At 45.0% G+C, this 25,045-nt stretch overlaps 1 protein-coding gene across 1 annotated transcript in view; it reads left to right on the forward strand.

Moving 5' to 3' along the window:
* LOC144769415 (cilia- and flagella-associated protein 337-like) overlaps positions 1 to 25,045 on the forward strand; it is an 817,111-nt gene that overhangs the window by 361,206 nt on the left and 430,860 nt on the right. Inside the window, exons 15-16 of the mRNA XM_078653507.1 lie at positions 9,101 to 9,240; positions 24,251 to 24,396. Of these exons, the coding sequence (XP_078509633.1) occupies positions 9,101 to 9,240; positions 24,251 to 24,396 (286 nt within the window). The remainder of the gene's footprint in view (positions 1 to 9,100; positions 9,241 to 24,250; positions 24,397 to 25,045) is intronic.

Genomic DNA, 25,045 nt, shown 5'->3' on the forward strand with positions numbered 1-25,045 from the left:
CAGAAGGGGTCCTATTCACCACTAAGAACTCTGTTTCCCCAAAGTAATTTCTAGCCAATTGGTTACCATGTAATTTTTATGTTACAGAGATGTTCAATTAACTTTTTTTTATGAATGCTGGTACTAGATTGGTGAAAAATATGCTGGGTATCGTCCCTGTAAACATATCATATACATGACCATCTAATTAATTTAATGAGAGGTAAGATGTAGATGTTAAAGAGGCAAGATGACAACTAGATATATGGTTATCCCACAGAATTGTCTGAGATCTGTTGTTTAGAAAAGAATCAAGGCAGGATAAAGTTATACTATGTGAAACTGTATTATTATTTAGAGTGGGTGACTACCCATTTCAAGAAATAATCATAACTCTTGTCAGGGTGAACCTCAAACTCACTAAATTAATCCGATCTCAACTCCCTGGTAGCTATGGAACAGAGCCAAAAGGTTTGACTTAAGACAATGTGTAAAGTATCTATGAAGTACCAAAAAAGTAATACAATTGCAAAGCCAATAAAAATTCCAAACTGAATTAGAAAAATAGAGTGAAATTTAATAAACCCAATGACATTAAAATGACAACCATTAAGGGGAACAAGAGAGATGGATGTTTAAAGTTTTAAGTAGAAATAGTGTCAAAAAGCCCAGAGCACCAATGATAATCAATGGTCGCGGTATACTGCAATCTAGATGTTCTTTGAGGCTGACCGCGATGGAGCGCGGGTTAAATACAACTATTTGGTTTGTCCTGATCAAAAATGTTACTGTCTGACTTAGTCTTATAAGCCCCAATGTACCACAGGAGTACACTTTCAAATACCCCCATGTCCTCAGGGGACGCACTTAGAGACTTATAGGTTATCAGCAGGGTCCAGTCCAGGTCCAGTTGCCACTGGTCAACTGGATACTTCCAGGAAAAGACCTAATGTAACTTATTGTATCAATGTAGCTTGAACAGAAGTTCAGCCTTATGATCCTTGGAGTCCACTTCTTTGTCCTGAGTATAAGAGGGAGCGGGCCCAGTACTTCAGGGCTCTTACCAGGTCACAGATACAAGGTCCAGTCTTTTTCTGATCTACTGCAGGTACAGAAAGTGTTCTGCTGTGGGTGCTTGGAGGTGCCACATATATGCCTTGAACTTGCTAGTGGTGTGGAAGGACTGCTGGGCATGCCCTAACTAATGGGGTAAAAGTTCCTCGGGCAACCCTATTCACTCTGGGCCTTTTCAAGATGGTGAAAGTGTGCCGCCACCCTAAACTTCGGCTATGAAGACTGTGGGGGAGGGGGGGTGCGTGGAGTGTACTAAGGTAATTCTAAGGTCCTCCAAAATATAATACTAAAATCTAGTTTACTGCAGGTACTGTACCCACAACAAACCGAGAGACGGAAGCCTGATAGGACAAAAGCAGAGTCCTCCAGCAGCCAGACAGTGGATATACAAGAATTGTCTTGGCATCCTGTTCTCTCTCCTTTCAAGTGTGCCCCAAGAATTATATATAAATTAGGGGTGGACGGAAGTCGCGTAATGGACTTTCGCGGAGAGGCAAGGAAATTGAACCAATTTCCGTGCCTCTCTGCAAATTTCCGTTAAGTGACACCCGCCCCCGCCGCCCACCCGCCTCCCGCCCACAATAATAAAAAGATTAAAGCTGAAATAGGAGTTAAAACACTTACCTTATCGCTGGGACATCTCTTCCTGTCTATCGCACCTTCTTCTTTGAAACTGCGCATGTGCGGGAGCCTGCGCATGCTCATTCCTCGCCAGGAATGCGCAGGCTCCGGTGCATGCGTAGTTTCAAAGAAGAAGGAGCGATAGACAGGAAGAGATGTCCCCGTGATAAGGTAAGTGTTTTAACTCTTATTTCAGCTTTAATCTTTTTATTATTGCGGGTGGGAGGCGGGCGGGAGGCGGGCGGGCGGCGGGCGAGCGGTGGGCTGACATTTCCATTCCGCCCCAGAGTGTGTGGAAATTTGCACCGTTTTTTCGCCTTCTTTGCGGAAGGGGCAAATTTCCGCACATTCCTTGGGTGGAACGGAAATGTCCGCTCAACCCCTAATATAAATCCAGACACCAAGGTCTGGTATGACAAAAGCAGAGCTCTTCAGCAACCAGACAGTGGAGCCACAAACATTGTCTTGCTGTCTTTTTCTCTCTCATTTCATGAGTGCCTCAAGTGTCAGACATGAATTGGACATTCTTGTCAAGCAGGTTTTGACACTCAAGCAGAGTTTGACACTTTAGTGTCAGAGAATGTCCACAGCCCCAACCCTGCATTTTCAGAGGTGTCATCTCTGCCCGTTTAGGTCTGATTACTGTTTGCTCCTGGGAGGCATGTCACATCTATTCATAGCTAACAACTGGCTAGGAGAAGCTAGAGAGCCAATGCAAATTAACCTATAGGAACTACAGACAGGAAAAAGGTAACTTTCTAAAAATTACATTTCCGTAATATTTATTAAAACTCTGACTCAGCCATTGACTTGCATCTTTAGTAACTATTCCAAATATCGGTTTCATTATTTTTTTATCTGGTCCCATTTCCAAGATACAGTATTAGAATTGTAATCTGTGCTCTGGTTTTCTACATAGGGCAGATAGGCCTGTCACACTGAAAATAGCATCTGGATGATGGTCATTGTAAGGACTTATTGACATAAATTTCTATTCATCCATCAGTTTTTTCATTGACATTTTGCCTCTGCCCACCACAGAGCATGGGGCAGACCACTTCAGCGACTTGCTTTCTTTGGCTAGTAGCGGCGGTATTTTGCCTGATCACATTTGCACATCTGCATAAAAAGAAGTGCACTTCAGTGCCAGGGATGGTGGACCAATAATTTACACTAGGAATGTTTTTTCCGTTATATTTTTGTTTATATGTTTAGTCATCTTTCTATTTTGAAACTATATATATATATATATATATATATATACAAGGCCAATAGTACATTCTCTTTGCATCTCTAAAAATTGTTAATATTCCTGTGGTGTACATTAACACTAAAGCAGATTTCAATGCCTGTTCTAAGTGCTTCTGCCTGCTAATTAGCAGCTGAACTTTTCTATTAAAATATATGCATTGTTTATCATTTTTAAGTTTAACTTTTGTATTGCAAGTATGTGGCCACCATATTTAGGCAGCAGGATCTTTTATTTTTTCTTCTTTTTATTTTTGTAGCATAAGCTTGCGATAAAATTATTTAAAAAATACCAATGTGCCAGATTGGCAAGACAAAACCTATTAGCTTTGTCAATGCTTGTTTCGCTTTCTAATAGAATCTGTTTGCGATTCACGTCAGATGTTTGTTTTTCATAAAACTATACTTGACATGAGGGTATATGCTATCACAGTTTTGTCAAACAATGCTCCCTATAAGAAACATTGGAATACTATGCTCCATACCAGTCTGGCACGAGACCTGAGTGTTCCCTCCCACATACTGGCTAACTGGGGAAAGAGAAGCCTGGCTCGTTGTTCCGCCTTAAATTGGGACCGTCTAACTATGGAGTTGAAAATGGCTACCTTAATTTACCTTATCTTAATTTAAGAAAGGGATTAAAGGCTTGGCTTTTTACTTCGGATTTGTCTAATTATCTTTTTGAAGTCTGTAGCTCATTGTCGTATTTGCAGTCATGGGCAGCGCCAAGACGCCTCCGGGCAAATGTTTGTGCTTTACAAATAATAAATCAAATCATCAAATTAAATGAGTGCTTTAAAAAAAACTCTTTGATCCAGAATGTGTACTTGTTGCCACACAGTTTCATTACTACCCAGATGGGCACGTCAGATACACTATTTGTGTTGATATATTTTGCGTCAAGCAAATGTGTTTCTTTCAAAAAGACTTAAAATCTGTTTGAGCTAGATTTTTTCCTTCAGATTTCCACCTACAGGTTTAAATATACTATTTTGCCCCAACCTACCTACCACCCAATAGCGTAGAACAGTTAGAGGGCTGGCCTGCAAGCGACCCAATCTACAAAGATAACGAGCTAAGGTTGACAGGCTTACAGACAACTAAAGATTGCCTGGAGGTGAACGTCTGAAAGGCTGTAGAAGCCGAGGCTCTCGCATATGACCCGCTCTGCCGGGCTCTAGTAGTCTTTCAGCATCACATCACATGCCTGCTGGTAAGCCCCCTGCCAGTTCGCAGGCAGCCATGACCAGTGGTGTAGCAAATGGGGCCATAAGGGAATCAAGGAAATAGCCAACTTCTGCTGATGCTATAATTTGGGCACAGATGGTACGTCAGGCCCTTGCGCCCCCTTTTGCCACTACTACACCTGTTACACTTTTGATAGTTTTGTCCTTGACCACAGCTCTGCTTTGCTTTCCTTCAGAGGAGTGTGACGTAGAGCTCGAGTTGGAGTGACGTGGGCGGGCTAGTGTTTAGTTGCTGCGCTGATCTGTCCTCTGCTTCTCAGTTTGTGAAACAGTGTTGGCGAAGCAGGATAAACAACCTATATTTTCCGCATGCAGAGAACCTACTGGAAGTAGTGAAGAGGCGTTTAGATGCCATGTTTCAGCAGAAGGCCTATCTTTAGCCGCCTATTTTAAAACGGGAACTGGAAACAAATGGACAAGCAGGAAGGTTTCGAAATTCCTTCCAAATTAAATCAGCACTCTTCGACTTCCGTGCACCCCTTGGCTTTAGGAACTATTTCTCCTATAAATACTCTTACTAACATCCCCTCCCCAGGCTTTTTCTGGGATGCTCTGTGTGATTAACTTGATGACACTAAAATCTTTAGTGGGCATCGAGAGTTTGTCTGCTCTACAGCAAAACGGTTGAACATAATCCCAGCACTTTGCCCACTCCCAACTCTCCATCCTTGCATTCCTTATCATAAATAAGCCAACATACATGTTTGTCTTGTGGTGGTGATTTGTTGGCCGCAGTTTTATTAGGAATACACGTGTGTGTATATATATATATATATATTGTCTACTTTTGTGCATTATGCCATAAATCATTATTCGTGAGCTGTCATCTTTGTGTCGTGCCTTGTTTGCATCTCATTATACATTGCGTTTGTGTAAGTCATATGATCATTGCACAATAGCAGTTTAGACTGACAGTTCATTGTACAGGTTATTTGCAGGCTTGCATTGTCTCTTGGCCCTACTGGGTCGTTGCTTCGTTTGGTTGGGTTTGCCCTCTCTTTGCGCAGGGGGTGTAGCTTCTGTCCCGGAGTTAGGCCACAACTGGCTACCTTGCCGATTCTTGTTGTGCCCTGCCATCCGGCAGGGGCTGGGGGGCAGCGAGCGCCATCTCCGTTTGTGTCATGAGGTCCATGGCCACTGTGTCACCAATATCAGATAAGATGATTAACTGAAAATGATTGAAGTGAGGAGAGGTGCACAACATTCTCATAGTCATCTGCTTATACTCATCACATTACAATGGTGGTGGTTCACAAAGGAGTTGCAACATTTGAAATAAAGTGAATTCCTACAGTACCCACATAGCACTGAGGACAGAGTACTGGGTACAGGGCATGACTAAAGTCCACATCATTCTACCACAGCCTGTTGCGCAAGGTGAAAGCCTGTATAAGGCAGGCTAGAGGGCCAAGGAGTGCAAGGCGTAATGCCAGAGATTTGCAGCAGGTGCTCTAGAGGCAAGGGCCTCGTGCAGAAGGCTTTAGAGGTTGGGGTAGTAGGTGCCGGCCATGGCTGATGACCACACCTTTGCACCCGCTCCTGAAGGCTGTGGCGCAGGACTGAAGGCTGAGCACAGTGGGTTCTGGCACAAATGAGCACTTGGCAGTGCGTGGCCAAAGGCCTTTCTCTGCGCTCTGAGGTGGGTGAGTATGTCGATGGCTGTGCACAAGGGAGCCTGGGCCGCTTATATCATGATACAGCCAAAGAAATCGCTGACGGCCTTCACTGTAATTTACGCAAATTGCAAAAGAATGAAAAACAAAAATAGGCATTCACATTAAAACTACAGTTAAAGGAACCTTATGGTTGTCATCCAGAAAACTCAAAAAATACTTATATCTATCAGTGATGGGGCGCCACATCATAACTTGACCTGCTGCGGTGTTCATAACCTCATACCAGATGTCTATAACATCAGAAATAACATCAGTAATGACATTACATATTACTACTAAACATCATCATTAACGACATCAGCCTTCATACTCATTTACACATATGTTTTTTGTTGTTTTGTTTTTTTAGTTTTATGTAGCGCAAACTAGACCCGAGACATCGCGTATCAGAGCGCTTTACACGAGCACCAGTTTTGTTAAATTACAGTGCAAATCTAGACATGTTTCCATATGTGACCTTTTACGGACATAGAGCTGTACAGAGGCCTAAGCCAGTGATCAGCCTCTGCAGACCCTTCGAAGGTGCCCTTAGAACAGAGCCTGCCAGAGAGCCGAGCCCGGAGGGCTAAGTGCATGGGCTGTGGCAGACGCGCCATGCTCAGAAGGCTCTGCAAGACGTGCCACTGACCTCAGGCCACGGATGGAGGTCCGACACATGCTCCCTGAGCCTGTTGAACAACAATGTTCAGCCCAGTAAGCTGTGGGTGAAGTGGTGAGCACAGGGCCTGTCCAAAACCAGATAGGAGAAGTGGTGTTGGATACAGAGCCTTCTGGGCCGCCAAACGGTTGAGCCACGAAGACTCTGGTCAGGTGAGGTGAGGTCATTGTTACTGGTTGTGGTATCATATGGTCTGGGACTATCGACTACCCCCTCCCTGTTCTGTGCACCACCACATCAACCCTTAAAGCAATTAGCCATGCGAGGAGTTTTCTTTGGAAGGCAGGGGTTCTCGCGACCCCCGGACATATTTATTAAAATAGGAAAACAAATTAAAAATTGTTGAAATAAAACATTATTTACACAAGCATTAATATGCCAAATTCTGACATTAGATTTACAGAAATGTAGACAGGTATGAAAGGGCTAACCTTAACAAATGTCTAATACAGCGTGTTTCCTAACCAAATCTAACATCCTACGTCTGAATTTTGCATCATTTATGGGCCTACGGCAAGGTTGCTAACCGATGTCAGATCCTTATTATCCAGCTACGCCCTCACGTATGAGTGCGCATGCGCTACAGGGCCCGGTTACCAGGAGAGTACGTCCCTCTCCTGGTTACCCCGTATGCTCCGTGAACTCCATTAAACCGAAAGGAGGGCCCTTTCACTCTGCGCCGTTTGATGACGTCATAGTGTACGTGCGGGGTGGCTAACAGCCCAAAGAAAGCGTGACTCCCTCCCCCGCATCCTTCCGACCAAGCGGATATCCTGCCCCTGAAGGTCTAGGAGAGACCATTGGCCCCTCCCCCTGGGTGACCCCATTCGAGAATGGTGACGCCCCCTAAGGACCTTAAATTGCTGCTCACCGATCATGACCTTACCGCCTGACCAAGGATTACAATAAATACGACAAATATGGCACCTGTGAAAGGGAAAAAGGCCTAAGGAGAAAAACAAGCACACGCACTTTAATGCACACAAAAATTGTTCGAATTCCAATACTACCACCTGTAAAAGGGAAAAAAGGCCTAAAGAACCAATGCAAACCAAACAATTTACAATGACATAGTATGATTAATGGTAAGACCGACCTATGTACAAATTAATATTCTGGTTCAAGGGCTGGTGGGTGGGAAAATTATTCAGCCCCTAGCTTGGGGTACAGAGCGGGCCTGGAGCGCGTGGGGGCAAGAGAGCGCCTCCCACGCTCTCCCAGCCTTTTATCGGATTATTAGGTTGGGGGCTGACCGGCTCTCGCTGGCCCGCCTCCCACTGGCCCCTCCCCTTGACCCGGAAGCAATCCTATCGCTTCCGGGTCAACGGTGAGCTGGCACCAATCGGTGGTGGGGCACCCCTGCCGTGTCACCAAGACGCGGCGAAAAAAGGGGGGGCACGCCCCACCACCGATGATGCGGGGGGAAGGGGAAGCCAGTGCCCCACCATACGTGCGTGGGGGCCGAGCGCCCCCCCTTTCCTTATGGTCTGGGACTACCGACTACCCCCCTGTTCTGTGCACCACCACATCAACCCTTAAAGCAATCAGCCATGCGAGGAGTTTTCTTTGGAAGGCAGGGGGTCTCGCGGCCCCCCGGCCGTATTTATTAAAATATGAAAACAAATTAAAAATTGTTGAAATAAAACATTATTTACACAAGCATTAATATGCAAAATTCTGACATTAGATTTACAGCAATGTAGACAGGTATGAAAGGGCTAACCTTAACAAATGTCTAATACAACGTGTTTCCTAACCAAATGTAACATCCTACGTCTGAATTTTGCATCCTATCATTTATGGGCCTACGGCAAGTTCACTAACTGGTATCAGATCCTTATTATCCAGCTACGCCCTCACGTATGAGTGCGCATGCGCTACAGGGCCCGGTTATCGGGAGAGTACGTTCCTCTCCTGGTTACCCCGTACGCTCCGTGAACTCCATTAAACCGAAAGGAGGGCCCTTTCACTCTGCGTCGTTTGATGACATCATAGTGTACGTGCGGGGTGGCTAACAGCCCAAAGAAAGCGTGACTCCCTCCCTCGCATCTTTCCGACCAAGCGGATATCCTGCCCCTGAAGTTCTAGGAGAGACCATTGGCCCCTCCCCCTGGGCGACCCCATTCGAGAATGGTGACGCCCCCTAAGGACCTTAAATTGCTGCTCACCGATCATGACCTTACCGCCACAGGGCCAGCATAGTTGACCGACAATCTGGCCCCCCCAAACCTCCTACTCTGAAAGGTCATACCTCATCTGTGATGTGTAAGGTATTGAGCAATGCATTAAGGGGAAGTTATAACTCCTTTGCTTACAATAGGTTTTAAATTCCTGTGAATGTTATTCTTTAAATGATATTGAGACTTAAAAGTAGAGAGAGTGAGAGAATAAAAGTGCATTTAGACCATTTATGATTATCCCTCAGTTGTGGAAACTAAGCAGGGCAGAAAGTGATTTGCTCAATAACATCACACATTTTAACGAAACAGAGAATGTGTGAACATAACCTGGGTCTTCTGTTTTCACAGTTAATAATTTAGACACATGGCCACATCACTTTCCTCTCTGATCTAATCATTCCTTTCATTGTATTGCAGGTCACAACCGCCAGTGGACAAACTCCTCTTTCTCCAGCATCGATCTTCTCACAGTGCCATAAAAGAGGGAGCCATTCTTATAAGCGCAGAGGCGGGGACTCTCTGCTGGTGGAGCGTGTTCACGGATCCACACAAGCTCGGTAACTCAATAAAACCAGAGGTTCACAATTCCAGATGTGTGAGACACTTCTGTTGTCAGGGTGGTTGATCTATTCATTGGATCTCCAGCTGCCCACAGAAGTAGGTGAAAGCTGCCCTACTTCCCACTGTAGTGAGCCTAGGGTTCTTTTCACTACTTTGCCAATAAAGGGGAAGTCTAAGGACAACATTGTAATTGCACACTTTAATTTATTTTCCTCTTCTTTTGTCTCAAGCCACAGTCATTGTTGAACGTGGATATTTAATATACTCTCCATGTCCCACAGCACAAGTGCCTCAACTTCTCCCGTCCCCTCAGGTCCACAGTGTCATTGGCCAGTCTTGTTTAAATGATCCCTAGCACTGATGTGTGTTTCTAGCAACTGGTTTGTATTTATCTGCATTTCTTGTTGAAATTGAAGAGAGGATGTAGCCTAACGGCTAGGGCGGTCGTTCTAAAATCTGGCGAATGGGGTCGAGACTCAGCAATTACGCTCAACATCGTGTAATTCTGGGCAAATCACATAATCTTCCAGTGTCTAACACACATGAATGTCCCTTGTGTGAGCAACTAGTGCTCATGTAAAGCGGTCTGATGCCGATAACTTTGGGTCAAGTTCGCACTATATAAAACTCAGAAAAAGAAGAAAAAAAAGATTGCCCCGCCTTGGGCTACCTTCAGTAGCTATACACTGGGTGCATGTGTTTTTTGTGTGTTCACGAGTGTTCTGCTCAAGATCACACAGTGAACAAAATAATCTGCAGGCAATCGGGAAGGTCAGGAATTTTTCTCGCTGACAGATATCTGTGTGTAATTGACAATCAAACAATTTAGTGAAACTGCAGATATTTATAATGTTTGCTTCATAGTCCACCGTCAGTCTGCAACTGTCAGTAACATAGCTCCAAAAAAACCTTACTAACAGAATCAAAATATGTCATTGATATCAACTTCATGAAGTTTTTTTCCTCAGCCTTGTGCTGCTGGAGGCGAGGTATGATAATTGCGCTCCTATTTCTCCATGAAGAGTGTCTGACTGTCTTGCATGTTCATTTTCCTGCTGCTGCCACAGTGGTGCCCTAGAAGGTGGCAGATGGGGCCCGTGCCCTAGCTCTTTTTGCTCTGCCCACCCCCTTTTGTGCCCTCAAGCCACAGCTGCTGAATATGCCAGGAGTCCACACGGAAACAACAGTCGCCGAATCTTGCCACACACGTTTATTTGTCCAGATATCTTTAATTGAAAATCAGTGTTGTCTAATTAAAATGGTAAGTCTGACTTTGTTTGTATGTGTGCACATATCTACAACTAAATATACATATATAGATATATATGCACACATACTTACAAAGTCATATCTAAACATTTGTTATAGATATATGTGTGTGTGTGTGTATGTGTGTGTATATATATATATATATATATATATATATATATATTTGTTTTGGTTTGTTTATTTGCTTAAAGGCTTGCCCTGGCAAACAACATGGATTAATTATGTGAGGTATTTCACCGGCGTTAGTGTGTATTTGTAACATTTTACTGTGCAGTGCCTTTGACATCTAATAGGCTTGTATATCTCACATCCGATTACACATTCTGCCAGATTTAGATGACGTGCTTAATTTGTGCCGGTGGTCTGGCACTTAATTGTCAGCACCGGCTCTAGTGATAGTCCACCATATGGTGGCATTGTCTTCTTTTAATTTTCAGATGAGCACAACAACCCTGTTTATTAAGTCAGTACATTGGAAATTAATAATACGAGCCTCTCATGACATTGTTATAGCTGTGTGTGCCCTCAAATAGTCTGATTTGTAACACTTGTAGGAGTATGATGGTTAGGTGTTATGTTGGTACTGCCATTGGCAGCTCTGGCACAGTATGGGTGGGGCATGCTGCAGTGGCCTTCTGAGAAGGGTCCTGGCACTTCATTTTTTTTTTACAAATTAAGCACTGCACATACTTGAACATCTTTGAAGATGTCCTTACCAGTTTTATCTGTAGCCCGATGTGTGCCTCCTCTACAATTCACTTTTAGAGATGCCACCGCTGCTGCGCAGTGTAGACAAACATTAGGCCATCCTAAACTAAAGGTCAAGCAGCTAACCACAGATTTAACAGTAAACATGTCAGCCACACTCACGATTAGGAGAGAGAGACCCACTCCAAGAGCGACCAGAAGCCAAGGGGCGGCATTACCGCAGCGGTGCCACAGGAGGGAACAGTTGAAATCCTTGCCAAGTTCCACACAAGCCTACAAATTACACAGCTGTCACATGCAATATGGATTACTTCTTGCACGGAAGCATTTTAGGAGGTCCACCCACAGTGGAAGGAAGCAAGCTGGGTATCGGGCAAAAAAAGAAAAATAATTACATAAATCTGGAGTAGGCACAGCGGGGCAGGGGAGGGAAAACTGGAAAAAAAGAAACAACAAGGTTACACTACAGGCCATATGTTAACTGTAGGCAGGAAAAGCATAACCTGGATTGCAATGCAGGTACCTATTTTCTGTCATTGTCTATTTTTCAGCATCATTTCCAAAGCAGGAGAACATGTTATCAAGTGGCGAAGCTGCTGACTATAGTGATTGACTCACCGGGCATCTCATTTTTACAAAATTGTCATCCTGGGCAAATGGTGTCTTGTACTTTACATTATTTTGAGCAATAAGATAGACTCAGATATTAGGTAATTTGTAAAACGAAGACATTTATACTTGAGCAATGTGTTGTCTGTTGAGACAGTTAAGGGCTAAAATGAGAATGTCTGTATATTATGATTTTCCAGTTTTGGGGGCAAATATAGATACTTTGGACTGCGGGCTGGATCATTTTGACCTTCATCAAACTTTTGAGTCCAGCTGAAAACCAAGGTTAGGACCCAATCCTTCTCGTTTCATAGTTTGCAATTTACCAATAAAAATCTTTTGAGCGCTACATGGTACCCGGTTATTCACAGCATCAGATTGAGGTACAATCTGCCAAAGGCAATGAGTGGAAAACTGAAAAATGCACTTTTAGCCCATGTGTGTTGACACTAATCTGAGATCTATTCAGAGGGTCCATGAATATGGTTGTCTTTTTCAAGCACTTGAGTGAAAGTAGCATAACCCAGTCCTTTCCACATGCTGTGAATTTTGTGCAAAGGTTTTTGCTGGAAGTTCCTGAGTGGAGTTCTAACATTTACGAGTTTTCCCACAATTGAAGGCACAAATTACCAAGTCAAATGTGTTCTAAAATACAGGAACACGGCCAGATTCCAAGAAATGACCCTTACATTTTAGAGTGGTTCTGCTATCGTTTGTATTAGCGGTACAAAAGGGGGTGGTGATGGACGGAGCATCTGAATCAATCAAACACTCACACCTAGTCAAAAGATCTGGCTTTAATCCATCACCGTTCTTTAGCCCACTCTGCCACCCCAGTTCAGACATGGCTATATGCAAATCAGTCTGACCCTGTGCCTCATGGGAACAGTCCAGCCCGAACTGCCAAGCCATGTCTTCCCTGGACCGGAAACAAGCTTCCGAGGACCGGTTTCTGGCATTCCAGCCGTCTTCAGCCCGGCTTGCTTGAATCCAGTGGCAAAGTGAGCAAGGGACTCACGTCTGAGCATACCCTGCCACACTTATGACGGCCAAAAGCGGTACAAAAGGGGGTGGTGATGGACGGAGCATCTGAATCAATCAAACACTCACACCCAGTCAAAAGATCTGGGTTTAATCCATCACCGTTCTTTAGCCCACTTTGCCAACCCAGTTCAGACATGGCTATATGCAAATCAGTTTGACCCTGCTGCCTCATGGGAACAGTCCAGCCCGAACTGCCAAAACATGTCTTCCCTGGACCGGAAACAAGCTTCCGAGGACCGGTTTCTGGCATTCCAGCCGTCTTCAGCCCGGCTTGCTTGAATCCAGTGGCAAAGTGAGCAAGGGACTCACGTCTGAGCATACCCTGCCACACTTATGATGGCCAAAAGCGGTACAAAAGGGGGTGGTGATGGACGGAGCATCTGAATCAATCAAACACTCACACCCAGTCAAAAGATCTGGGTTTAATCCATCACCGTTCTTTAGCCCACTCTGCCACCCCAGTTCAGACATGGCTATATGCAAATCAGTCTGACCCTGTGCCTCATGGGAACAGTCCAGCCCGAACTGCCAAGCCATGTCTTCCCTGGACCGGAAACAAGCTTCCGAGGACCGGTTTCTGGCATTCCAGCCGTCTTCAGCCCGGCTTGCTTGAATCCAGTGGCAAAGTGAGCAAGGGACTCACGTCTGAGCATACCCTGCCACACTTATGGCGGCCAAAAGCGGTACAAAAGGGGGGTGGTGATGGACGGAGCATCTGAATCAATCAAACACTCACACCCAGTCAAAAGATCTGGGTTTAATCCATCACCGTTCTTTAGCCCACTCTGCCACCCCAGTTCAGACATGGCTTTATGCAAATCAGTCTGACCCTGTGCCTCATGGGAACAGTCCAGCCCGAACTGCCAAGCCATGTCTTCCCTGGACCGGAAACAAGCTTCCGAGGACCGGTTTCTGGCATTCCAGCCGTCTTCAGCCCGGCTTGTTTCCGGTCCAGGGAAGACATGGCTTGGCAGTTCGGGCTGGACTGTTCCCATGAGGCACAGGGTCAGACTGATTTGCATATAGCCATGTCTGAACAGGGGTGGCAGAGTGGGCTAAAGAACGGTGATGGATTAAACCCAGATCTTTTGACTGGGTGTGAGTGTTTGATTGATTCAGGTGCTCCGTCCATCACCACCCCCTTTTGTACCGCTTTTGGCTGCCATAAGTGTGGCAGGGTATGCTCAGACGTGAGTCCCTTGCTCACTTTGCCACTGGATTCAAGCAAGCCGGGCTGAAGACGGCTGGAATGCCAGAAACTCGGAAGCTTGTTTCCGGTCCAGGGAAGACATGGCTTGGCAGTTCGGGCTGGACTGTTCCCATGAGGCACAGGGTCAGACTGATGTGCATATAGCCATGTCTGAACTGGGGTGGCAGAGTGGGCTAAAGAACGGTGATGGATTAAACCCAGATCTTTTGACTGGGTGTGAGTGTTTGATTGATTCAGATGCTCCGTCCATCACCACCCCCTTTTGTATCGTTTGTATTAGACCATTCTAGCAGATTTCTTTCATGGTATTGATTGTTTTTGTGTTCTGCTCGCTCTGCTTGTTGACTGTTTTAGATCACTTGGTGAATGGGATTGGGACGAGAAATTCCAAAGTTTAAGTGCAGGCTACCAGGTCTCTTCTGCAGAGAGTCTAAACCAAATGTTAGGTGTAGGCTGTCCTGTTTTCAGTTTCTATTTTTGGTAAATTCTGGTGGGGTTTTTTCAGTGTTTTCAATATCCTAAAAAACAGTTGTTATCAGTGGTTACACATTTTCACGCCACTAAAAACAACAGAAAAAGTGTTTTCCCGGTGTTATGGAACTTTTTGCTTTTATCATTGTTTGCTTTCTGCACTGAAAGAACATGGTATATAGACAGTGTACGTATAATGTATATGAGATCCAAAGAGATTTTTGCAAATTAATCTTATTGTAGTACACCATACAATACTTCTTCAGTGAGTCTTTGGTCATGTGCGCTCGCGCTTTCCTTCCCATGTAAACTTCTGTGAAAAGGCCCTCTCAGCATTCATAGCCCCTTGGGCTGAGAACCGTCAGCTAAGGGGCACAGTTGGGATGACTCTTTCTTTGATGCCACATAAAGCACGAAACGATACATATTTGTGTTTTAGTTCCTGGGCATGAGAAAACAGTGCACCAGAATGGACTAAAAAGTCAATAGCATCCCTCATTAACTCTGAAGATTGTAAAGATGCTTAAAGCATACCATCTAACAAGTGGCAAGGATCTCCTACATGGAATCACTTCAGTTCGGGTATCAATTTTGACAGGTCATCACACACATTTTTTATAAACGTAGCTGAATCACTACAAATACAAACAATATCACTCCAATCTTTGTTGAACTTGGAAATAACCTTTTTTGCAGAGCATAGCAAGTGACACTGCGTTCCATGTTTCCTAAAAGTCTGGTGTCACGTTTTCACCACTATCCCAGATGCTTGGTGATATATATATACTTGTCACTATACCTTGCATTTCATGTTTAAAGCCTGAAGTGTTGGCAATTCACCTACTATCAATACTGACCCACTAGAAACTATGGTCTGATGTATTAAGGGTTTTTACCCATTCTCTGTGGGCAAATGTGATGACACATATTAGGAAAGATTTTTATGAAACTAGCCATTTTACCTATCAGTGAAATAATATAATGCAGCCAAAATATCAAATGTGAGTTGGATATGTCCTGATTCTCTACAGTTTATATAATAATTAAACTAAACCTAAAACGTGAAACTAAACCCTGTATCTTTAGACCAAAGGCCATAAAACTGAAATAAGTAAAAGGAAGAAGAAACAGTATTTTAGTGGCATCCCTAAAGAACAAAACTCAAGCAGAATAATGTCAGCCAGTCTTTCTTACTGCTAGCTTGTATAACAAAGTTACATTTTATTGACCCCTTCAATAAGAACAAAATGACTCTTTCACTTTCTTTTTCCTTTCTTTGAATGGCATTTAGTTTGTGGTTGTGCAGGTGTTTTTTCAGTGTTTATATGTTTTCACCGGTGAGGGCTATTTTTCTTTCAGTGGGGTTTTATCAGTTATTATAGGTTTAAATGTGGAAAAGCAGGTTTTCAGGAATTTCGTTCTCTTTCTGGAGCTCTCCTCAGCTCCGAGAATAGCAGGGAATTCCATGTAGCGATGGGTTATAAATGTAGGACTAGTTCAACTAAATTAGTTCAATGTGGTCAATCGCACTGACGGGCTTTTTGCAGTAGATCACCTTAGTTTTTGACAGAAAAAGTCCCTTTAGTTTTTATAGGTATGAGAAAAACAGCCAGGCAGAGCTTTGTGAAGGAAGTCGATTATTTTGAAGTCTGCGAAATCACCAGTGGGTAAAGTTATGGGGCTTTCCGATGTACACAGAGGATACAGTAGCCTGTGAAATTTGGGGTTCTAGAACTTAGTCTTGTGGCCAGAAGGCTTCTGTGGATGCCACTGCTATAATTTATATGAAATTAAATGAAAAAAACATTTGTTGAGCACGTAGCTACCCAGGAGCATCCCAGCGATGACAACGGCAAAGTGATAGACAGCACAACCACACCAAGGGAAGAGCTACGCTTTTAACAATTTGCGAAAGGTCAAATAGTTGGAATCCTTACGCAGATAAAGTGGAAGCGTATTCCAGAACCTAGCGGCATGATAACAAAACAAGCGGCCCCCACGTCTAGCCTTCTTAATACTGGAAACTGCTGCAAGACACAAATCGTCCGAACGCAGGCATCTGTTGGCGAGGTAAGGCCGGACAATAGAGTGATTGATGGAAGGCCCCTTCCCTGCAGGCGCCTAGTGAGCAATAGACATAGCCTTAAAATTAACTCTCTCCTTGATGGGCAGCGAATGAAGAGATTTCAAGCTTGGTTTTGCAGATTGACAAGAGAGATGGCTTCTCATCTGAGCTATTAATGGCAGTGCCAAGATCAAACAGGGAAGCAAAAATAACAGACGTATTCTTGGTCATGTTATTGATGTCCGACAGGCAACATTTAGGTTGTGAACTAATCTTGAAGGAAATGGGGAAATGCTCATCCAGAAGGGAATCAAATGGGGCAAAACATGATCAGCAGCACCTCTTTTTGACCCATGGATGCAAAGTGTAGTCTAAACCAGAAGTAGGCATGATTGACGCTATCTGGGAGAGGTTGATTCCCTGGTATATCAGAAATTCTGGCATGAGTCAGAGCATCATCAGTGTATATTTGATATCCAAGGATGTGATTAATTAAGCTTTGTTTATTAGGCAATGGAAATGATCGTGGGCAATGGGGACTAAACCACTTATCTCAGAGATGAAAAAATCCAGTTTTACTTGCCCAGGTTGATTTGAAAGGAACTACTCGAATGATTGCAGGACCATTCTACTACTTCCACAGCAACGTCAAGGAATAGGGACATTTTACAGAAATGTGTTGGAGTGCATTGTTGTGGTGCACTGTGTCATGCGTTGTGTTATGCTGCAGACAGAGAGATCTGTAAGACCCAGTCTGTAGGCCTGTATAATGTATAACCCCATCTATAATGTGGTCATGTGTGTGAGCGATTCTTCAATGGTGCTGAGGAGAGTTGTTTTATTCACCCATCATTGACTTAAACCAAATTGATAGTCGCTGAGTATGGTGTGGTGCTCTAAGTTCGCATAGAGTCGCTATCCAATTTCCCTGCTCTCCTGGGTTTAATTCTGTGCTTAATTATTGTGCCTTCTCTTAATTCCTGTGCCATTTCCTTTGCTTTCCTCCGGTTAATTCTTGTGCCTTCTCCTAATTCTTAATCATTGTGCCATTTCATATGCTTAATTTGCTTAATTCTACTTCATTCTCCTGCCTTTTTCTTAACTCTTGTGCCATTTTATCTGCTTTCCTCTGCTTAATTCTGCATAATTCTTGTGTCTTTTATTAATTCTTGGAGCAAATATATTGCTCATTCCTGCCCTCCTTGCCGCCTTCCCTTCCCACCTCCTCCTTGTCGCCTTCTTGTCCCTCCTCACTCCTCCCTCGCCCCTCCTCCCTCCTCCCGTCTCCTGCCAACTGCCAACCAGATTGTGCCTGCTATTCTACTGCCTAGCCCCAACCACCACCACCCAACTCCCTGCCCTCCTCTCAGGACCTACTTAATGGAGGCTGCAGAGCGGCTGCAATGCCTGTGCACCAAAGGCATGCCAAAGGCAAGCCTGTCTAGTTGTGTCAGCGCCCGGACTGTGCCCAGCGCTAGGACCCCTAGGTCCCGGTCCACCCACAAGTACACTGCCATCGCCTTCTGCGCCCTGGACATCGAATGCCCCAAGAAACACTGCTGCCAGGCCGCACCGCACTCTACGGTAGGACCATTTGCTTGCGCCAACTGCACCTTCTCCTGCACTAGCATGCCAAAAATCACAGCATGGAACAAAGCTATGCCGTAGAGCACCCTACCCTCCTCGCGAGACTCTGCAAGAAACACAACCCTTTTAATCCACTGGCTACCCCTCAACATGAGCTCCATCTGCAAAAACGCCACAGAGTTATGGCAACTCATCACCACCCTCACACCCGACATTGTCTTCCTCACCGACCTGGTTCAACCCAGCATCTGCCTCTGACATCACCACAGCAACTCCAGACGCATAAAATCAGTCACCAAATCCGTACTAACAAGCCAGGAGGAGGAAGAGCCATCATCCACAAGGTGCCCCTACAATGCACCACCACCACCTAAAACATCATCATCATCTCCAGGGAATACCTCAACTGCAAGCTCCACTTACATAGCAAAACAACCATCAGAGGAACCCTCGCATACAGGCCCCCCGGCCCACACTCCAGCTTCTGTAACACCAATGCAGACTTCATCGTGCCCCTCGCCATTGGCTCCAAAGAGTAGATCTTCCTTGGCTAGCTCAACTTCCACCTCGATGACCCCAACAACAATTCCGCCCCCCTCCTCAACAGTATGAGCATCCTTGGACTGACCCAAATCATCTGTGATCCCCCTCACACAACAACACACAACCTGGACCCCATCTTCACACCAGCAACTGCATCCCATACAGCCACATCACAGAACTCATAAGAACCAACCACTCCTTCATCCACTTCAGCATCTACAGCCCCCCCACCACCTCCCCAAAGAGGGCCATCCCCACCTCCCATCACAGCTGGACGGATGCCCAAACTCCTCCCATCCAGCCACCATCATCAATCTGGAATAAGGAATCAAGAGCTTCAACTCCTGGATCATCAACTGCTCTGACAGCATCCCCCCCAGTAAAAAATGACAAGCACGAGGGATTCTACAGGGAAGCCAGCTGGTACAGTCTAGAACTCAGAACAAACAAAAGAAGGCAGCAAACAGATGGAGAGGAGATGCTGCACCACTAAAGACACTTCCTATAGGGCAGCCTTCAAGACCGCCCTCATCTTCTACCACTGCTTGCTGAAGACAATCAAAAAGACAGCGCTAACCACTCGCATTAAAAACAGCATGAATAATATCAAGGAACTCTTCATTAAGGAATTATCCAACCAGGATGCCGTTGAAAATGTCATCATACCCTCTCAAAATCTCTGTGAAGATCTCTCCGACTTCTTCCAGAACAAGATCATTACAATATACAGAAATGTCAAACCCCAACCCCCCACCCAGAGACATCCTCAACTTATCTGCTCTCTTCTCAACTCATACCATCCACTGGTTGACTGCCTGGAGCTAGTGCTCCACCCAGGACACGACCTCAATCATGAGATCCATCCACATAGGAGTTCATACAGATCTATGCCAGCACCACATCTTCAACTTCGGATGCCAAAGGATCAGCCACTAATTCGCCAAACTACTCAATACATCGACCACCACTGCAACATTTCCCTATGCCAAGAAACACGCTGAAGTCAGACTGATCCTCAAACAAAACTCAACAGACCCCAGTTAACTCAAAAACTATTGGCTTATGACTCCAATTCCCTGCCAAGGAACTATAAAAACAAGCACTTCATGAACTACCTGGAACTGAGTCAGCTAGTCACAGCCATCCAAACCAGATTCAGCAGCAATCACAGCACCGAGACAGCCCTGATGGCAGCCACCAATGACCTACCGATCCTCCTCGACCAAGGAGAACCAGAAGCACTAATCCTCCTCCACCTCTCAGCAGCATTTGACACTGTTTACCGATTACGGTTATAACCTTAGACCCAGCACTCCTATCATAAGTTATAAGGTAATCAACACACGCATCACTGGCACAGCTGCACCTGCGTACCTATAGCGAGGAATGTGGTACTTCTAACAGGGAAGTGCGGGCCACTGTCAAGGTTCCACCCTGTCCCAACAATCGAGCATCAGTGCCAATAGCGGGGGGGCACTCGCACTGCCCACATTGGTGGCAGACCTCTTCTCACCAAAGGGGTGGTTGTCCGTGAGCGAGCGGCTCAGCCGTTGGAAGTAGGGAAGCTCAACTCCACTCTCCAATCACCGGGGCTGAGCGGTATAGGTTGCAGCCATAAGCTGCCAAGACAAAATGGTGCTAGACTGCCTCCTGCAGCGCCAGAGGCACGTTCCGACTCTCGGCCTCATTGGACCATGCTGAGGGATATTTCCCAGGTGCAACCACAAGACGGGGACCTCCGGTCGTGGATTCTGCACGCCACTGGGTACACGTTTTCCCCCAGCACCACACAATGCCTACTGGCAGCAAGAAAGTGCTGCACGTGCCCTTCGCGACCAGCGCACATAAGGCACTCTCTCCTTCTGTGTAGATAGAGAGGTTCTCCCATCCCAGAGAACTAGCTCGGCTTCTCGCTCACCAGCAGACTCAGGGAAACCCCTTGCAAACAGGTCTTCCGTACCATGAGGGAGCACTGAAGTGGATGCCTACCTGAGCCCCGGGGTGACCTCAGAGAGTGCGCTCGATTTGAGGGCCAGTAATAGTAAAATAAGGCACCCTAAGCACCAGGTCTCCCCAGCTTTTGAGTGGAAATAAAGGCAAATATGCTTTCTATGCGCTAGTCCAGCAACACAGGGTAGGCTACCAAGCCCTGTGAGATCATTGGGGCACACAGGCAGGGGCACAGGTAGGCCAACACACAGGTCCCTTGAAAGGTGAAGAGGCAGTCCTTTTTTAGCAGATCAGCACAGAAAAGCCAAGTCCAAGTGGTGGTTTCCCCTGACAACCCCAATAGTCATCTGGTGCAGTCTGCAGAGCCAGCAGGGTGGTTACAAGTCCACACAGTATCTACTATCATGGGGTCACAGCCCCTACACATATAGTGCAAAACTCTTTCTTCTGGGGGCAGTCCACACATGTTTCAGAAGTGCACAACACCCCTATTCCCTGGCCCCAGACACACTACAGGGGGGCGGAGACAGCATTGTGAAACTCATGTACAGCCCTATTCAGGGGCAGGTGCAGCTCCTCCCACCACACTAAATTCAGACCAGGCCTTTTCAGGTGCAAGGGAAACTCCTACCACCCATCTTAATGCAGCCAAGGTCTATTCAGCCCAGCACTGAGTCAACCAGGAAAGGCAGGACACACACTCAACCCCCTTTATGGCTGTATAGAGTGAATGCATACCCCTTCTCCTGTCAGTCTGAACCAGACGGTGAATACACATCCAGGCAGGGCACAAAAATCATAGGCACACAGTAATGCCTACTTCTAAAAGTGGCATTTCTAAAATAGTAATAAATAAATCCACTTTCACCAGTAAGCAGGATTTGTTATTATTATTCCAAACATACCAAACATGGCCACCCTATCCCTTTCATATTATAAATTACCACTGAAGCACATATCAAGGAATTCCCAATGCAAACCTATGAGAGGGCAGCCTCACAGCAGTGAGAAACCAAATAGGCTGTTTATCACAACCAGGACAAGCCATACAGTTGAGACACATGTCCTACCTTTTACCTACACAGCACCCTGCCCATAGGGCTCGCTAGGGCTACTTAGGGTTAATCTATATGTAGTAAAAGGGGAGTCTCAGACGTGGCAACCTCTTCAAATGCCATGGTCTGGGTTAGTAAACTGGGCGTGCAGGCCCTGCAGCGGCAAAGGCCTGAGACAGATTTGAAAGGCTACTTCAGGGGGAGCAAGAGAAAGCACATGCACTGCAGAGGTAAAGTGCCCAGAGTCCTAAAACCAACAAAAACAGCTCAGACAAAATACAGGAGGAAGGCAAAAAGTTCTGGGATAACCTTGCAAAAAGTTCCATTTCCAACAGGCCCTCATCACCAGCCGACTAGACTACGAAAATGCTCTCTACATAGGAATCACCACACACCACCTGCAGAGACTTCTAACATATAGAACTCAACAGTCAGACTCATCCTCAACCTCCCCCAACAGACCCACCTCACACCCCACCTCAAGCGATTCCACCTGCTCCCCATTCAGAAGAGAGGTCATTTCAAACTGCTGACCCAAGCACAAAAGGCGCTACACAACCAAGGACCCACTTACATCAATTACCGCCTGACCTTCCACCAGCCAACGAATACTATACACTCTGCCTCCAGATCACTTGTCCACATGCCATTCATCCACAGAAGAAGAATTGGAGGAGTGTCCTTCTCATGCATCACAGCAAAGACATAGAACAGTCTTCCCATACAGCTCTGGACCATCACCTCTATGACAGTCAAAACATTAGCATGTCGACGTTTTGACCTATTGTGTAAAATGTAACTGGGTCTTCATCAGGACAACAGAGGTAGCAGCCTATGAGGATGGAGAAATTAGGGGAAATCAATTACCTCAGTGTTTACCTAGGGTTAACTTAGTATTTGAGTGCAGGCGCTCATTATATTCTACCTCAGTGCCATGTATATTTGCTTTTGAAAAACTTGTCATGAGAGACATTGACTCTCTTATTAAACAAAGAAAGTGCATATGCTGTAATATTTTATAGTCTGAAAAGATAGCTATCCGGACCCTGAGAAACAATCATGACTTTGATATAAAACCCCAGCAAGGCTGGCTGCATAGTCTTCCTCAGCCCCGCTGTCTGTCGAGTGGAAATTAACGGTCAACTTTCTGATACCTGATACCGATTGTTGTAACAGGATTGGCCATAACTCCATGACAGAAATCAAGAAAACTATTGAGAACCTCACCAAGCAGGGTCTGCTATGGGATTCTTAAGCAAAAATTAGCATACCTTTCTAAGCAAACAACATCCAAGAGTTCTAGAAACACAAATTGCATAAAAGACTACAGAAACATTGATGTGCTAATGAGTTGACTTTCATAAATTATAGTAATTGAACTGAACTCAAACTCTGAGTCTTTTTTATTGAAAATGTTACCATACTGTCGGTCACCTATCACGTTCACTGCGCTATATATAACTGTGTATGCATATATGTATATATTTATATAGCACAGTGAAAGTGATACTTGTGTATGTATATTTGACTTGTACATACAGTAACTAAATACACTGCTTGAATGTATATGGATGACCAATACATTCATTTTGCCATAAAAGCCTAGGCTTTTAGCTTCTCCCAAGGCAATCTTTGTGATTTTCTGTATATGTACCCAGGTTCCCACGAATACCAGGGTGCCCCATAATATTTATTTAGTCTTGCATCATTTTGGAGGAGCATATGTGTAATAGAGAGCCACGTGATTGTGACTTTGTTTCTTTTTTTCTTTTTACATGATGCACAGGAACTTGCCATTGTTGCACGGCATGTCTAAAGTGCGTTGGCTACGCTAATAGGTCCATAAGTGAGACCTATTGGCTTTGCCAAAGTTGGTTAATCAAGTGGTACTTGACATTTCTGATCATGGTTTCTGTGAATGCTGAGATTCAACTAGTTTGTCAATAGATATTTCTGGACCACCTGGAGAGGGCGACAGGGAACAAAAGGTTCTATATTGTACATTTCTAAATGCAAAACTCGAGCTACAATCATGGGTAGTTCTAGAGAGTCAGATTCCATTTTATTTAAACATATGGTGGGAAACTTTATTCACAAATGTTTCACAAAGATTTGCCATAGTGCTTAGCATTAGGAAATTGTCCTCATCATCAGCTCATGTTATAGCATCTCTGATATCTTTCGTATTGGTAAATGTACATTTGGCCGAGTCCTGCACCACTCATTCAATTAAATATATCATGCTTTTTTGTTACCAAACCAATATCTAGAGCCAACTCTTCTTAGCTTAGCTATTTCCTTTCCTGGGAAATAAGTTAGTATGTATTTGAAAGAAAACAAACTGGGTACTGTCACTTCCGAACTAAAGTGATGTGTTCCATTAAAGTCACCGTTGATGATGATTGATAGTATAATGTTGACGCCAAGAGAGAATGTACAAGTACTTCAGATGACCATGATGTTGCCTGAGTGAATTATTGCTCCTTCTCTTTCAGTGTCCTTCTATGCCCCACAAGAAGCTGATGAATCCATTTTTGGACTGTCAGCCAATTCAGACAACACTGTTCTGGTATCAGGAGACACGGGTGGATGGATCCGGATTTGGGATATTTCAGGCTACGGATTGCAGCCTACTGAGCAGGTAGCGCATCATATTAAGACCTTGTAACTTTTTGCCTTCACCTTGCAAGAATGTATTTCTTAACAATAACTTTCCCTTACTCAAATTTAAGACACAGTTGAAATTGTTTTGTTTACTGTACATAGTGAAAAGCTGGATACGGATACCGTCTAGGGCATATGATGGGAAGATTGGACCTGACAGACTGTCAAATTCTTTGTGTCTGCCACTTGGTGCAGGGAACTGCAGGGGGCTACAATAGGTACCCCCAAGTGCATCCCCCACCCCTCCAACCCCCTGGGTCCCACACATGGCCCCCAAAGTCAATCCTTGGCAGTCGATCCATAGCGCCATCGCCATCATGGAAGGGCCAGTATTCCACCCACATCATAATATGGCTGGCGGTGCCTGCTAGGCACTGCCACCATATTACTGGCCCAGCACCGCCTGGCCAGCAATCGGAACGATTGCCGATCGGCGGAAAAGGGGTGGACGGACTTTGCGTCCGCCGCGATACCCCCGCAATCATATTATGGCGGTGGGTATTTCTCGTTACGATTGAATAACGGTCGCGTGGCGATTGTTATGCCATCGTAATGAGCCCCTTTGTTTGAAGACTTGCAGACCTGCTGCAGATAGCTTCATCTCTGTAGCTCGATTTGCTGCACAT

The sequence above is a fragment of the Lissotriton helveticus genome, chromosome 7, assembly GCF_964261635.1.
Source record: "Lissotriton helveticus chromosome 7, aLisHel1.1, whole genome shotgun sequence".
Lineage (NCBI taxonomy): Eukaryota > Metazoa > Chordata > Amphibia > Caudata > Salamandridae > Lissotriton > Lissotriton helveticus.